General features: G+C 35.1%; 1 protein-coding gene across 6 annotated transcripts in view; it reads left to right on the forward strand.

Moving 5' to 3' along the window:
- RBL2 (RB transcriptional corepressor like 2) overlaps positions 1-14,509 on the forward strand; it is a 53,689-nt gene extending 39,180 nt beyond the window's left edge. For 5 of the 6 annotated variants that reach the window (XM_046680744.1, XM_046680746.1, XM_046680747.1 and 2 more), the window contains 5 exons: positions 1,439-1,510; positions 2,186-2,291; positions 2,827-3,032; positions 3,664-3,828; positions 13,044-14,509. In XM_046680744.1, the coding sequence (XP_046536700.1) occupies positions 1,439-1,510; positions 2,186-2,291; positions 2,827-3,032; positions 3,664-3,828; positions 13,044-13,214 (720 nt within the window). In that variant the 3' untranslated portion in view covers positions 13,215-14,509. The remainder of the gene's footprint in view (positions 1-1,438; positions 1,511-2,185; positions 2,292-2,826; positions 3,033-3,663; positions 3,829-13,043) is intronic. The other variant, XM_046680745.1, reaches the window with a different exon arrangement.
- The last annotated feature ends 44 nt before the right edge of the window (positions 14,510-14,553 follow it).

Raw genomic sequence — 14,553 nt, forward strand, 5'->3', positions numbered from 1 at the left:
CCCAGGTTTGTTGAGATATAATTGACATGCAACATTTTGTAAGTATCAGGTGTACAATGTGATTTGATACATGTATATATGGCAGTATGATTACTGCAATAAGATTAGTTCACATCCATCACCTCATGTAACTTTTTTTTTTTTGTACTGAGAACACTTAAGATCAACTCTCTTAGCAACTTTCAAGTATATAATATAGTATTGTTAACTATAGTCACCATGCTGTTTATTAATCTCCAGAACTTATTCATCTTATAACTGGAAGCTTATAGTACCCTTTGACCAGTATCTCCCCCTTCCCCAACTCACCACATATGCAGTTTATCAAAATCAGCTTCAGATTTATACTAACTTACTTCCAGTGAGATACAGAAGTGTTACTCCTATATAGCTGTTTCCTTTTCATTCTTTTTGTGGTAGTATTGTTAAACAGATCACACCCATAAATGTTATAAATCTAACAATACATTATGAATTTATATAATTTTATGACTTTTAAAGGAGCTAAGGGAAGAAAGGACTGGAAGTATTTATAGTTTTAGTTATATTAAGCTTATCATTTTTTATTCTCTTTATTGGTTCCTATGGATTCAAGTTGCCTTCTGGAGTCATTTCCTTAGCACAATATACCTTTCCTCCTACTCTCCTTTCTGCTTTCTTTGGCAAATATATCACATTTCTATAGTTACAGGTCCAGGAGTACATTATATATGTATTGTTTTATACTATTACTTTTTAAATCAGCTAAGAGAAGGAAGGAGAAGAAACATGCATTTATACTGTTTTTACAGTTACATAATTTACCAGAGCTCTTTGTTTTTTTGGGTGTATTTGAATTACGTCTGGGTCACTTGCTTTTAGTTTGAAGAAGTTTTCTTTGGTATTTCTTGTAAGATGATTCTACTGGCAGCAAATTCTGTTTTTTGTTTTTCTGAGGTGGTATTTCACTTTCATTTTTGAAAAATGATTTTGCTGGATAGTGCATCCTTAGTTTACTTTTTTACTTCGAGCACTTTGAATATGTTCTTCCACTGCCTCTTTGCCTCCATAGTTTCTGATGAGAAATCAGCTGTTATTTTCACTCTTTTTCCTATTCTTCAGATGCACAATCTGTATCTTCAGGTTTGCTAATTCATTCTTTCTTTGCCCGTTCAAATCTACTGTATTGTCCCTCTAGTGAATTTTTCATTTGTTATTGTACTTTTTTATTCCAGGTCTTGTTTCGGGTACCACTTACTCCCTCTCTTGTTACTGAATTTTAGAAGATTTTCTTGAGTAGACATTTCTTCATTTATTATATGCCCTTAGGACCATTTCCAGAGACTTTAAATGGCTGTTTTTTTTAATGTGATTTTCACTGGGGAGCTGGTTCACAGAGCTCCTTACCATGTTTGCTGGAAGTCAATTTCTCTCTCAGAATACTCTTATTCTTTGCCAGGTCACAAAAGAAGACAAATCTTTTCAGAATATTATGCGTTGTTATAGGACTCAGCCACAGGCCCGGAGCCAGGTAACTGCATTTTCCCTCAGGGCTGAAAATAAAGCTTAAAGTCTTTGATGAATACAAAAAATTAACCACAGTTGATTCTGGGGCCTTTTCTCCAGGATAAACAACTAAGACTCAAGGGAAGCCTCTAATCTTCTTTACTCATTGACAGACAACTTCACATCTTGATTAGCTTACGTCCTCTTTTCCCCAAACATTAATGGTGTGAAATATTTGATTCTGGAGTCATTTCTTAATTCAGATAATCACAAGATAGATGTAAATTAGGAAGTTGTTTGGTTTTTATGTCGCCTTTCAGTCTGGTTTAGGAAACATAGTACCGCACATTAAACCAAGGTAACATTAAATGCAATTACCTTTAATATTGTTGATTTATTTCAAAGACATAGGTATGTCAGCTCTTTGTATTTGACTTAGAATAACTTGATTTATGGTTGGGTACAATTACTGCTCTGTAGTATTATAGGCAGTACTTGGAATTTGAAGCCAGACAGGCCCTGATGTAAATCCTGGATCTGTTATTTAATACATATATAACCTTGCCTGTGTTTATTAACCTCTCCTGAGGACGACTATTACTACATGGGGTTGTTGTGAGAATAACCTGTCAGGGTCACATAGTCTAGGATGTGCTCAATAAATAATACTCTGTGTCCCCTTCTCATGGTCTCTCTAAAGGTTTATAGAAGTGTTTTGATAAAAGGGAAAAGGAAAAGAAGAAATTCTGGCAGTAGTGATAGCAGAAGCCATCAGAATTCTCCAACAGAACTAAACAAAGACAGAAGTAAGTAGGATCTTTATGAACTCTTACAAAACAAAGTTAGGAGCTTCTCTTATTTTTTAGGCCTAAAAGACTAAAGATTACTAAATGAAATTACTATTATAGAAACTATGAAAATATTTTATTGGCAAAGGATTGTTGGAATAAACTGAATTCTAAATTTAGTGGCAAAGTTGTTTGTCCTTCATCCCATAGCTTTGAGGCACATTGTGCATGATATTTTTCTCTAGGGGAATTAGAGAAGGTTAGAGAAGGCAGGAATTTGTTGGCCTGAGTTCCAGAAAAGTCTGGCACGTCAACTGAAACCATGCTGGTTTGCAGGGCTCAGTAAATTCTTGCTACATTTATGGCATGGAGGTAAAGTTAGTACTTAATATTTTATCTGCGCCATGCTCCCTGATTTGAAAAACAGAGTGCCCATTTGCTGCCCTTAAATACGTAGAGCAGGTAGCTGTTTGCCTTCATCCTACTGAATTTTCTTTTCAAAAACAATCTGCACTAGCAGTCTTTCTCACACCCTTTGTTCTACCGGCTGCAGCCAGTAGAGACTCCAGTCCTGTCATGAGGTCAAGCAGCACCTTGCCGGTTCCACAGCCCAGCAGTGCCCCTCCTACACCTACTCGTCTCACAGGGGCCAACAGTGACATGGAAGAGGAGGAGAGGGGAGACCTCATTCAGTTCTACAACAACATCTACATAAAACAAATTAAAACTTTTGCCATGAAGTACTCACAGGCAAATGTAGTAAGTCTGACAGGGGATTATTTCATACTTTTTTCACTTGGGAGGAATGAGGAATCACTTATGTTTGAGCTGCTCCATATGTAAACTGGTTTTACAAATAATTCTTTTGTTAAGTAAAACTGAAGAAGTCTCTAACAGAAAGAATTTACTTAACGAACATAATTTCTATTGTTGTGAAGCATTAAATGAGAATAAGATGGTATTCGGATTCCCTACAAAGAATAGTAATGCAAGAGAGAGACTGCATGCATTCAAGGTGTCCAAAACTTACCAGTTGTGGTGACCTTGCAAGTTACTTAACTTTCTCTGTGCCTCCTGTTTTCACATATATCAATGAGAATAAGTGTAGTCCCTAGTTTATAGGGTGGTTGTGAGGATTAAATGACATAATGCATTAAAAATACTTAAAACAGTGACTGGCACAAAGTAAGCACCAGAGTGTTTGCTATTTGTCTGGTTTTCTTTAGGTTTAATTGTTGCTGCTGGTACATCACTGTTTACCATTCAGAAAACTACTATATTTATTATACTTCTTTACTCTTTCAATAAAAAAATTTCCAAAACAAAAATCTAGTTAGAAATTTTGTTTACCTTTCTTAGAAATAGATTTATTTATTTATTTTTTTAACAGATGGATGCTCCTCCGCTCTCTCCCTATCCATTTGTAAGAACAGGCTCTCCTCGCCGAATACAGTTGTCTCAAAATCATCCTGTCTACATTTCCCCACATAAAAATGAAACAATGCTTTCTCCTCGTGAAAAGATTTTCTACTACTTCAGCAACAGTCCTTCAAAGGTGAGCCTGACATAAATCTTGGCCTTTACTAACCCCAGAATGCTTAGGATGCTAGAAACAGGGTTGATGGGAAACCCTTGGTACTCACACGAGTAATGGGAACCACCAGGGAAAAGTGACCACTAAGTCCCAATGGAGCAAAAGACAGGACTCAGGGGAGAACTTAGAAGTGGGAAAAGGGTAAGGGATTTGGATTTATTTTCCTTCCTTTCTTTTCCTGTTTGTGCATTTTGAACATTCTGCTGTAAATCAGAAAGTTTGTGTTTTTTATTCCATTTGTAAAATTTTAAATTCCAAATTCCTGTTAGGGAAAGAAAATTTGGATGTCTAGGGGCCAGCCCGGTGGCATACTGGTTAAGTTTGTGTGCTCCACGTCAGCAGCCAGGGGTTTGTAGCTTCAGATCCCGGGCATAGACCTACAAACTTCCATCAAGCCATGCTGTGGCAGCATCCTACATATGAAATAGAGGAAGACTGGCACAAGTGTTAGCTCAGGGGCAATCTTCCTCAAGCAAAAAGAGGAAGACTGGCAACAGATGTTGGCTCCAGGCCAATCTTCCTCACCCAAAAAAAAAAAAAAAAGAAAATTTGGATCTCTTAAACTGATTACTGAGTGGCTCTTTCTCAAACAGGGCTGTCTCTCTGTCCTCTGGATTCTCTGTCTAATAGGGGAAATGGGCATTTTGTGCAGTATAGTGTGATAGTCCTATTAGCACAGATTTTGTGGTAGCATCCGCCTCAGTTTGCAATGGGGAGGGAAGCTTGAGTCAGGCCTTAACGGATGAAGAGTTAGCAAGTTGCTGAGCTGTGGAAGGGTATCCCTGAAGAAGCAGATAAGGGAAGAAAACAAATGTCCCTGAGGCAATAAGGCTGGATCACACGCTGTGTTAAGGGGTGTAATGGGATTTTAAAGGCCCTTACATGCAGTTTGTATTTATAAAGATTGCTTAGAAACACACATATATAACAAATGGCCTGGACTCTTCAAAAAACAAAAGTCAGTGTCACGAAGAAATGGTAGATGGTGGGGAGGGTACTTGTTGTAGCGTACATGAGACTGAAGGGACAGGACAACCAAATGCAATGTTTGATCTTTGATTGGATCCTGCATAGACAAGCACAGCTACAAAAGACATTTTTGAGACAAGTGGGAAAATTTAATATGGACTTAAATTTCTTTGGTATTGATGATGGGACTGGATTATGTAGGAGAAAGGTGAAATGTCCAAATGTCAGCAACTTACTTTCAGATGGCTCAGCTAAAAAATAATTATATAAAGAACAAATGTGGTAAAATGTTAATGATTGATAAATGAGTGTCCAATGTACTATTCTTCCAACTTTTCTGTAGGCTTTAAATCTTTTAAAATAAAGAGTTAGGGAAAATAAATAAAAAAGCAGCAAAAATCTGTTAGAAAATATAATGGAAAAACTTTTCCTACAATGTTAACAGTGTGTTACATGCCTTGGAATAAGTTTATCCCTTGTAGAAAAATTATTTAACTTGAACTAGATTAAAAATAAAACTGGAATAAATGAAGATATGCTAATGTTTCTGAATACAAAGACTAAATATTAAAAAGATAAAACTTCCGCCAACAATTACACAGGTTTAATCTAATTTCAATGATTTTCCCAGTGGGATTGTGAAAGCTGGAAACATAAATCGGCAACAGTCCCAAAAGCAACTGGAGTTGAAAGAGATGAATCTGATAGTTCCTCTAAAACAGTAGTCCCCCCTCATCCGTGGTCAACCATGGTCCAAAAATATAAAATGGAAAATTCCAGAAATAAAAAAATGCCTAAGTTTTAAATTGCATGCCATTCTAAGTAGCATGATGAAATCTCACACCATCCTGCTCTGTCCCACCACGGGTGCAAATCATCCCTTTGTTGAGTGTATCTGTGCTGTATTTCGTACCCACCCATTTAGTCACTTAGTAGCAATCTTGGTTCTCAGATCAACTGTCATGGTATTGCAGTGCTTGTGTTCAAGTAAGCCTTAATAATGACCCCAAAGTGCAAGAGTAGTGATGCTGGCAATTCACACATGCCAAAGAGAAGCCATAATGTGCTTCCTTGAAGTGAAAAGGTCAGAGTTCTTAATAAGAAAAAAAAATTGTATGCTGAGGTTGCTAAGATCTACAGTAAGAATGAATCTTCTGCGAAAATGTGAAGAAAGAAAAAGAAATCTATGCTAGTTTTGCTGTCACACCTCAAATATGTATCTATAGGAAAAAACAGTATATATAGGCTTTGGTATTATCCAAAGCTTCAGGCATCCACTGGGGATCTTGGAACATATCCACCACAGAGAAGGGAGGACTACTGTATTGATTTTCATCCTATAACCAAATAAATTCCAAATGGATTAAAGAGTTAAATGCAAAAAATGAATTGGAGTCAGAATACTCGATTCAAAAGATCAAAAAAGGAAAGAACATGGGAAAACAACAGCAGTTAAATGTAAATGGTCTAAATATACCAACTAAAAAGCAGAAATTATAAGACTGGAAAAAAAAAACAAGACCTGACTACTGCTTATCAGTAACCCACTTTATATAAAGACACAAATAGTTTAAAATGAGAGGATAACCCAAATGTCCCATTAATGGATGAATAAATAAAATGTATATCCATACAATGGAATATTACTCCAATAAAAAAGCAGTAACTAATACTTGGTACAACATGGATGGACCTTGAAAACATTATGCCAAGTGAAAGGAGGCAGTCACAAAAGGATATTTATTGTATGATTCCATTTATATGAAATGTTCAGAATGGGTAAGTTTATAGAAGCTGAAAGATTAGTGATTGCCTAGGGTTGTGGGGAGTGGAGGTTTCTGTTAATGGTACAGAGTTTCTTTCCGGGGTGATGAAAGAGTCCTAAAATTGAATGTGGTGATGGTTGCACAACTCTGGGAACATACTAAAAGCCATGGATTTGTACACTTCAAGTGGTTGAATTATTATATGGTATGTGAATTATAGCCAATAAAGCTGCTTTTTAAAAAAGTAAAAGGATAGAAAAAGTTATACTCTGCTAACACTCATCAAAAGAAAGCTGGAATGGCTACATTAATATCATTAATGTTAATATCTGAAAATAGATTTCAGAGCAAAGAACATTATCAAAAAAGGTCATTTCCTAGTGATAGAGAGGACATACAATCCTAGACAGAAAAAAAAACATAGTCAAGAGATTTCAACATAATTGATAGAAGCAGACAGAGAAAATAAGTAAGGATATTCAAGATGAGAACAACATTATCAACCAAACTGACTGACACTTATGGAACACTCCAACTGCATCAAGTGCACATGGAACATTTATCAAGATAGACTACATTCTGGAAAATAAAACAAGTCTCAATAAATTTTTAAAAGATTCAAATAATGTATTTAATTCAAATGATGAATTAAATCAGAAATCAATACCAGAAAGATGTCTGGAAACCCCCAAATATTTGGAAACTAAATTGCATATTTCTGTGTGTCAAAGAAGAAAAGAGAAAAAGTATTTTAAAGTAAATGAAAATGAAAATCCAACATATCAAAATGTTGCACCAAATATCTATATTAGAAAAGAAGAAAGGTCTCAAATTAGTGACCTAAGATGTCACCCTAAGCAACCAGAAAAAGAGTAAGAATCAATGAAATAGACAACTAAAAGTAGAAAAAATTAAGGCCATTAAAAGGGTTTTTTGAGACGATTAAAAAAACTGATACATCTCTGTGTAAACTGATCAGGAAAGGAAAAGAAATGATGTTACCAATATCAGAAATGAGAGATGTCAGTGCAGATTCTGCAGACATTAAAAGTATAATGAAGGTAAAAACAACTTTCTGCCAATAAATGTGATCATGTGGATGAAATGGACAAATTGCTTGAAAGACATAAACTTCCGAAACACACTTAAAAGGTAGTAGTATCAATTAGCCCTATACAGTAGTTCCCCGTTATCCTTGGTTTTGCTTTTCAGTTTGTTACCCACAGTCAGACATGGTCTGAAAATATTAAATGGAGAATTTCAGAAGTAAACAGTTCATAAGTTTTCAATTATGCAGTTCTGAGTAGTACGATGAAATCTCACACTGTTCTGCTCCTTCCCACCCAGGACGTGAAATCATCCCTTTGTCCAGCATGTCCATGCTGTATATGCTGCCCGCCCACTGGTCACTTAGTAGCCGTCTTGGTTATCAGATAACTATTGTGGTATCACAGTGCTTGTGTTCAAATAACCTTTATTTTACTTAATAATGGCCCCAAAGCACAAGAGTGGTGATGCTGACAATTCAGATATGCCAAAGAGAAGCCACTGTGCTTCCTTTCGGTGAAAAGGTGAAAATTCTCAATAAGGAAAGAAAAAAAATCATATGCTGAGATCTATGGTAACTTTTACCACAATATATTGTTATTGTTCTACTTTATTATTAGTATTGTTGTTAATCTCTTACTGTGCCTAATTTATAAATTAAACTTTATCATAGGTATGTATGTATAGGAAAAAAACGTAGTATAGGTAGGGTTCGGTACTATCCACGGTGTCAGACATCCGTTGGGCATCTTGGAACCTATCTCCCACAGATAAGGGAAGACTACTGTATCTACTAAGTTGAATTTGTAGTTTAAAAATCTTCTCTCAAAACTATAGGCCCAGATGGCTTCAACTGGTAAATTCTACCAAACATTTAGGGAAAAATAATGCCAATTCTATACAAACTCTTCTAGAAAGTGAAGATGACAATCTCAGTAGTTGAAGAAAAAAATTCGACAAACTCCAACACTCATTTATGATAAAAACTCTAAGGGAACTTCTTCAACCTGACAAAGAATATATACAACAAAATCTACAGCTAACATCATACTTAATGGTGAGAGACTGAATGTCGTCCCTCTAAGATCAGGAACAAGGCTAGGATATTTGCTCTCACCACTTCTATTCAACATTGTCACTGTAGGTCCTTGCACAGACTGAAAAGGATGAAATAAAACTGTCTCAACTCACAACATGACTTTCTACTAGAGAACTCACAAAATCTACAAAAAGTTACTGGAACTAATAAGATTAGCAAGCTTACATAATATACAAATATGAAATGTATTTCTATAACTAGCCACAAGTAATCAGAATCAGAAGTAAAAAATTTTAAAAACACTATAAATAGCATTAAAAAATTAAGTACTTAGGGATAAGTCTGACAAAAGATGTGCAAGACTTGTATCCTGAAAAATATAGAACCTGGTGAGAGAAATTAAAGACTGAGAAAATGGAGAGAAATACCATGTTCATGAATTGGAAAACAATATCAAGATAGCAGTTTTCTTCCACTTGATCTATAATTTCAACCCAGTTCCTGTCAAAATCTCAGCAGAATTATTTGTATAAATTAAACTGATTCCAAAATTTATATGAAAATGCAAAGGATAATTAGAACAATTTTGAAAAAGTTGTAGGACTCACACTATCTGATTTCAAGACTTACTATAAAGCTACAGTAAGTAAGATGGTGTGGTGCTGGTGAAAGTACAGACATATAGATCAACAGAATAGAATCCAGAAATAAACCATATATATATGGTCAACTGATTTTCAACAAAGGTGCAAAAGCAGTTTAGTGGAGAAAGGACAGCCTCTTCAACAGATGGTGCTGAACCAAATGGACAGCCATACACAAAAATAATAATGGACTTGTACCCACACTTTGTACCATATAAAAAAATGAACTCAAAATGGACCTAAACATAAGACATAAATTGTAAAACCTAAAACTATGAAACTTCTAAGAGAAACCACGGGAGAAAATCTTTATGAACGTGGGTTACCTAGAGATTTCTTAGATAGAACAACAAAAGCACAATCCATAAAAGATTGATAAATTGGATTTCATCAAAATTAAGAATTTCTGCTCTTTAAAAGAGAAAAAACAAGCGCAGACTGGGAGAAAATTTTACAAATCTCCTATCTGATAAAGGAATTGTATGATAAAGGATTATCAAAATTCAATAGGAAAACAACCAATCAAATTTAAAAGTAGGCAAAAGATCCGAACACACTTCACCCATTACGAGCCTGTTAGAATGGCTAAAATCTAAAAAATGACTGTAACAAATTCTGGCAATGATGTGGGACGACTGGAACTTTTATATATTGCTAGTGAGAATGCAAAATGGTGTAACATAGCCATTGTACCTGGAAAATAGTTTGACAGTTTCTTAGAAAGTTAAACATAGCCTTACCATATAACCAGTAATCTCACTCCTAGGTATTTACCCAAGTGAAATGAAAACTTAGGTTCATACAAAAACATGTACATAAATGTTTATAATGACTTTATTCTTAATTGCCAAAAAGTAGAAAACAACCCAAATATCCTTCAACTGGTTAATGGATAAACAAATCTGTGGTACACCTAGACAATGGCCGGCCTACTACTTTGCAATAAAAAGGAACAAACTACTGATAGATTCAGCAACACGTGAATCTCAGATGCATTAACGCTTAAGTGAAAGACACTAAATTCAGCAGGCCACTTACTATATGATTCCATTTCTGTGACATTCTGGAAAAGGCAAAACTATAGAGAAACAACATCAGTGGTTGCTTGGGTGGGTTAACTAGAAATGAGGGAATTTTCTGTAGTGAAGGAACTGTTTTATATCTTTATCGTGGTGGTTACATGAGTATATGTATTTGTCAAAACATGCAGAACTGTACACTTCAAAGGGTGAATTTTACTATATGTAAATTTTTTAAAAATGACATTATTTGTGCAAAAAAAGTTAGGTTACGCATCCAGATCAGTGGCTTTTAATCCTGCATGTACCTTGTCACCACCTGGGGAGATTTAAAAAAAAAATGCTAGCTCAGAATTGGGAATTTCTCCAATAAATGATAGCAATATTAGACTGCTGGTTGGAGAAAGACTTGCCATCATGACTTGATAGGTCATAGCTGAGATCAAGGAATAATACAATGTGAGAAGTACCCTGGGTCTAGAACCAACCTATAATATCCTAATATTTACACTACCAGGAGAAAAGAATTATCACATACCACATAAGATCAATTAAGATGATGGATCATTAGTGACACTTGTTAGGGCAATTTCAGTGGATTGGTACAGCTTTTTGAATAATAAATTATGGAAACTTTGCTTATAGTATTAAACAATTGGGAGGAAATAATACATCAATAGGGGATTAAACAGTGATGCAGATGTACTATAGAATACTATATAGCAGTTATAGAGAGATGATCCATATATACTGATATGGGAAGATCTAAGGCATAATGTTGACTGAGCAAATATTCCAACCAATACATGAAATAAACCATTAAAAATTTTTGAAACCCCACTTAGTACACAATATTACATTTCTAATGAGCATATTCCTAAAAGAGCAGAAGGCTGCACAGTCTTTTCTTTGTTCTATAAATGAATGATAATAGTAAGTGTCCCTGGGAATTGGGTGAGGACAAGAAGCGCAGGTGTATTCTGTATGAATTTTTTTTGGAGTAAAAATTTGTGTGTAAACTATGATGTACATATTGTATAAATAAATTATGGTGTATAGAAAATTGTGTATTGTATGTAAATTATATATATACACAACATAACACATTAATGTACAATATATATTAATGTATATTAATGTGCTATGTATATTAAGATATACAATTATACATCATGTAATATATGTGTCATAAAAAGATGTATGCATTATATACAAATAACATTTATATAATTAATGTGTACAATTAACAATTTAAGGACTATTCAAGTAAGTGGGAGACTAGAGATAGCAAATGCAGACCACACTTTTGGGAAGGCAAGTGGGTAGAAAGGAAAGAGTTAAAGGGAACCTTTCTAAGATGGTTAAGATTTGAGAAGCTGCATATGCTGATGATAAACAACATTGGTGACTTTATTTAAAACCTCAAAAAAGTTTATTGTTTCAAAATAAAGAATAAAAGTAAGTATTATGAATAAAATATGTCTAGGATTTGCTTTAAAACAGTCTGGGGGGATGGGAAGTGAATGAGGATGGAGATGAAATAAGACTGACCAAAACTGTTGAAGTGAGGTGATGGTCAAGAGAGAATGTACTCTTGTCTCTGTTTTCCTATGTCTGAAATTTCCTGTAATAAATGTGTGTGAAATAAGCTCAGCATGTTTTCCATAAGGAAACATGGACAAGGACATTAGCAGCACACTGAAAAAAACTTTTTAACCAACAAATTACCAGAAAATAATGTGATAACTGACTTTTGGGGCTTTGGAAAAACTTAATGCTGAAGGCACTACAGACAGATCCAGTCTCTCTAACATCCTGGCAATGTTTTTCTCAGTCAGGGTTCCTCATGTGAACCACAGAACACAGAAAATAATTTGCCTAACTGTTCTCAGTTCTCCAAAGGATAATATATAACTAACTTGCACATTCTAGATCATACTAATAAATTAACTACAATGGATGCCTTAGGGAATTAAGGCTTCTCTTGTGAAATTCCAGTTGAGAATGGCTGCTAAAAAATGAGTTACACTAGACTGAAAAAAAAAGGGCATGATACTGTGTAAAATCGTGCTATTTTTTAAAAGAAAATGGAGATGTTTGGAATTGATTAAATATGGCATAGCAATGTGATGCCCTAAACTATTATTTAAAAAAACATGGAAGTGGGGCTGGCCCCGTGGCCGAGTGGTTAAGTTCGCGCGCTCCGCTGCAGGCGGCCCAGTGTTTTGTTGGTTCGAATCCTGGGCGCGGACATGGCACTGCTCATCAAACCACGCTGAGGCAGTGTCCCACATGCCACAACTAGAAGGACCCACAACGAAGAATATACAACTATGTACCGGGGGGCTTTGGGGAGAAAAAGGAGGAAATAAAATCTTTAAAAAAAAAAAAATGGAAGAAAAAAATGTCACAAATTTGTGAACTCTTACATTGTGGAAAAGTTTACATCAAAATCACCCCTGGAGCTTGTTAACAAATAGACATACTCTGCCTCTACCCCAGCCAGTCATCAGTCTCAGCCAGCTGAGAAGGGAAATTGGGAGGATATATAATTTAATAGTTCTTTTCTCTATAAAGATGTTTATAACTCTTCAAGATAAATTACTTAACTCCTTTGAGGTTCTTTGACTTAACACTGAACTGTGTATATTAGCATTTTAAAGTTTTTATATCTCTTTTTTCCACACTCTAGAGACTAAGAGAAATTAACAGTATGATCCGGACAGGAGAAACTCCAACCAAAAAGCGAGGGATTCTTTTGGAAGACGGAAGTGAATCACCTGCAAAAAGAATTTGCCCAGAAAATCATTCTGCCTTACTGCGCCGTCTACAAGATGTAGCTAATGACCGAGGTTCCCACTGAGGTTAGTCCATGGTATTGAAACTGTCTTCTCACAAACTCTGTTTAGCAGCATCATTTAATGCATGCTTGATTATGGGGCTCTTTCCCTTAATCCTTCCAGTATCCATAGGATATTCTGACTCATCCCAACTGCCTTTTTTCCTACCATTCAGTGCTTGCCCTCAAGGCTGCTTAGAATCCAAACTTGGATTTTTTTTTTAACTCTTTGGCAAAGCTTTTGCAAGTATTGCAGAGAACAAAGTGTGCTCAAATATTCGTATAAGAGGTCTCTATTGACGTGTTCCAGCAGAGGAACTATTTCGATTCATTCCTACCCGTTTTGTGGTCACCTTTGGCCCTCACGAAAAGTAAAACAAAAACTAGGTATTTTTTCGAAAACACCTGGTAGGAGTGTGAAATTACTGCATTCTTGAAACATAACGAGAGCCCAGATTCAGAGGTCCTAGGTTATTAGCCCATGTCTCCCATTCCCTTTGTGTAATTCTTCCCTCTCCCATTAGGTGTGGTGCAGTGTGACAAAAGTGCTTGATTGTTTGGTGTGCAATGTGTGAGTGAACTTGTATAAGAAGTGGCACTTTAGAGCTGTAAAAAGCATGATTTTGTAACCCAGATTTTGCTGTATATTTGCGATGGCACTTTCTACAATGTGAACTTTATTAAGTATAAAACTTCTAAGCTAAACATTCAATATCTTCTTTGATGCTTTTGTACTTTTTTAAAATTGTTAAAGCCCCAGTAGCCACCTTTTGGGCATATTTGAAATTCTCCAGTTTTTGATTGTTAAGAGGGATCAGCTGGCTAAGTAAAGATTTTAAATCAAGTTGAATTAAGGGGATTAATAGGAAAATTATGACCTCTTCCTTTAGGAGGCAGTTATCCAAAAGACATGTCTATTAAGGTGATATATTTTAAAATATCTTTGGGTGTGTTCCTGGCAGTTTAAAAAAATAGTTGGAGAATTTAGGTTTTTATTAGTACACAGTACCATTTATACAAATTAGAAAATGTTATTTAACAGCTATTGAATTATCTATATACACCTTTATTAATCGCTATTGTTCCAGCAGTTTTAACGTTGAACGAATAATCTTATTAGGGAGAAAATTCAATTGTAAATTGAATCAGTATAAACAAAGTTACTAGGTAACTTCACATTGCTCTGAAAGAAATATGGAACTTACACTGTTCAATTAGAATAGTGTTCTGCAAAAATATTTATAAAACCTCTCAAGATACTGCTACTGTAATTTTATATGAAAATAAGTGTATTTTTCAATAAAGCATTTATAAATTAATCTGTTTAGTTATATTGAGAAAAAGGTATTTACTTTCCTGCATA

Source organism: Equus quagga, chromosome 13, assembly GCF_021613505.1.
Source record: "Equus quagga isolate Etosha38 chromosome 13, UCLA_HA_Equagga_1.0, whole genome shotgun sequence".
Taxonomy (NCBI): Eukaryota; Metazoa; Chordata; class Mammalia; order Perissodactyla; family Equidae; genus Equus; species Equus quagga.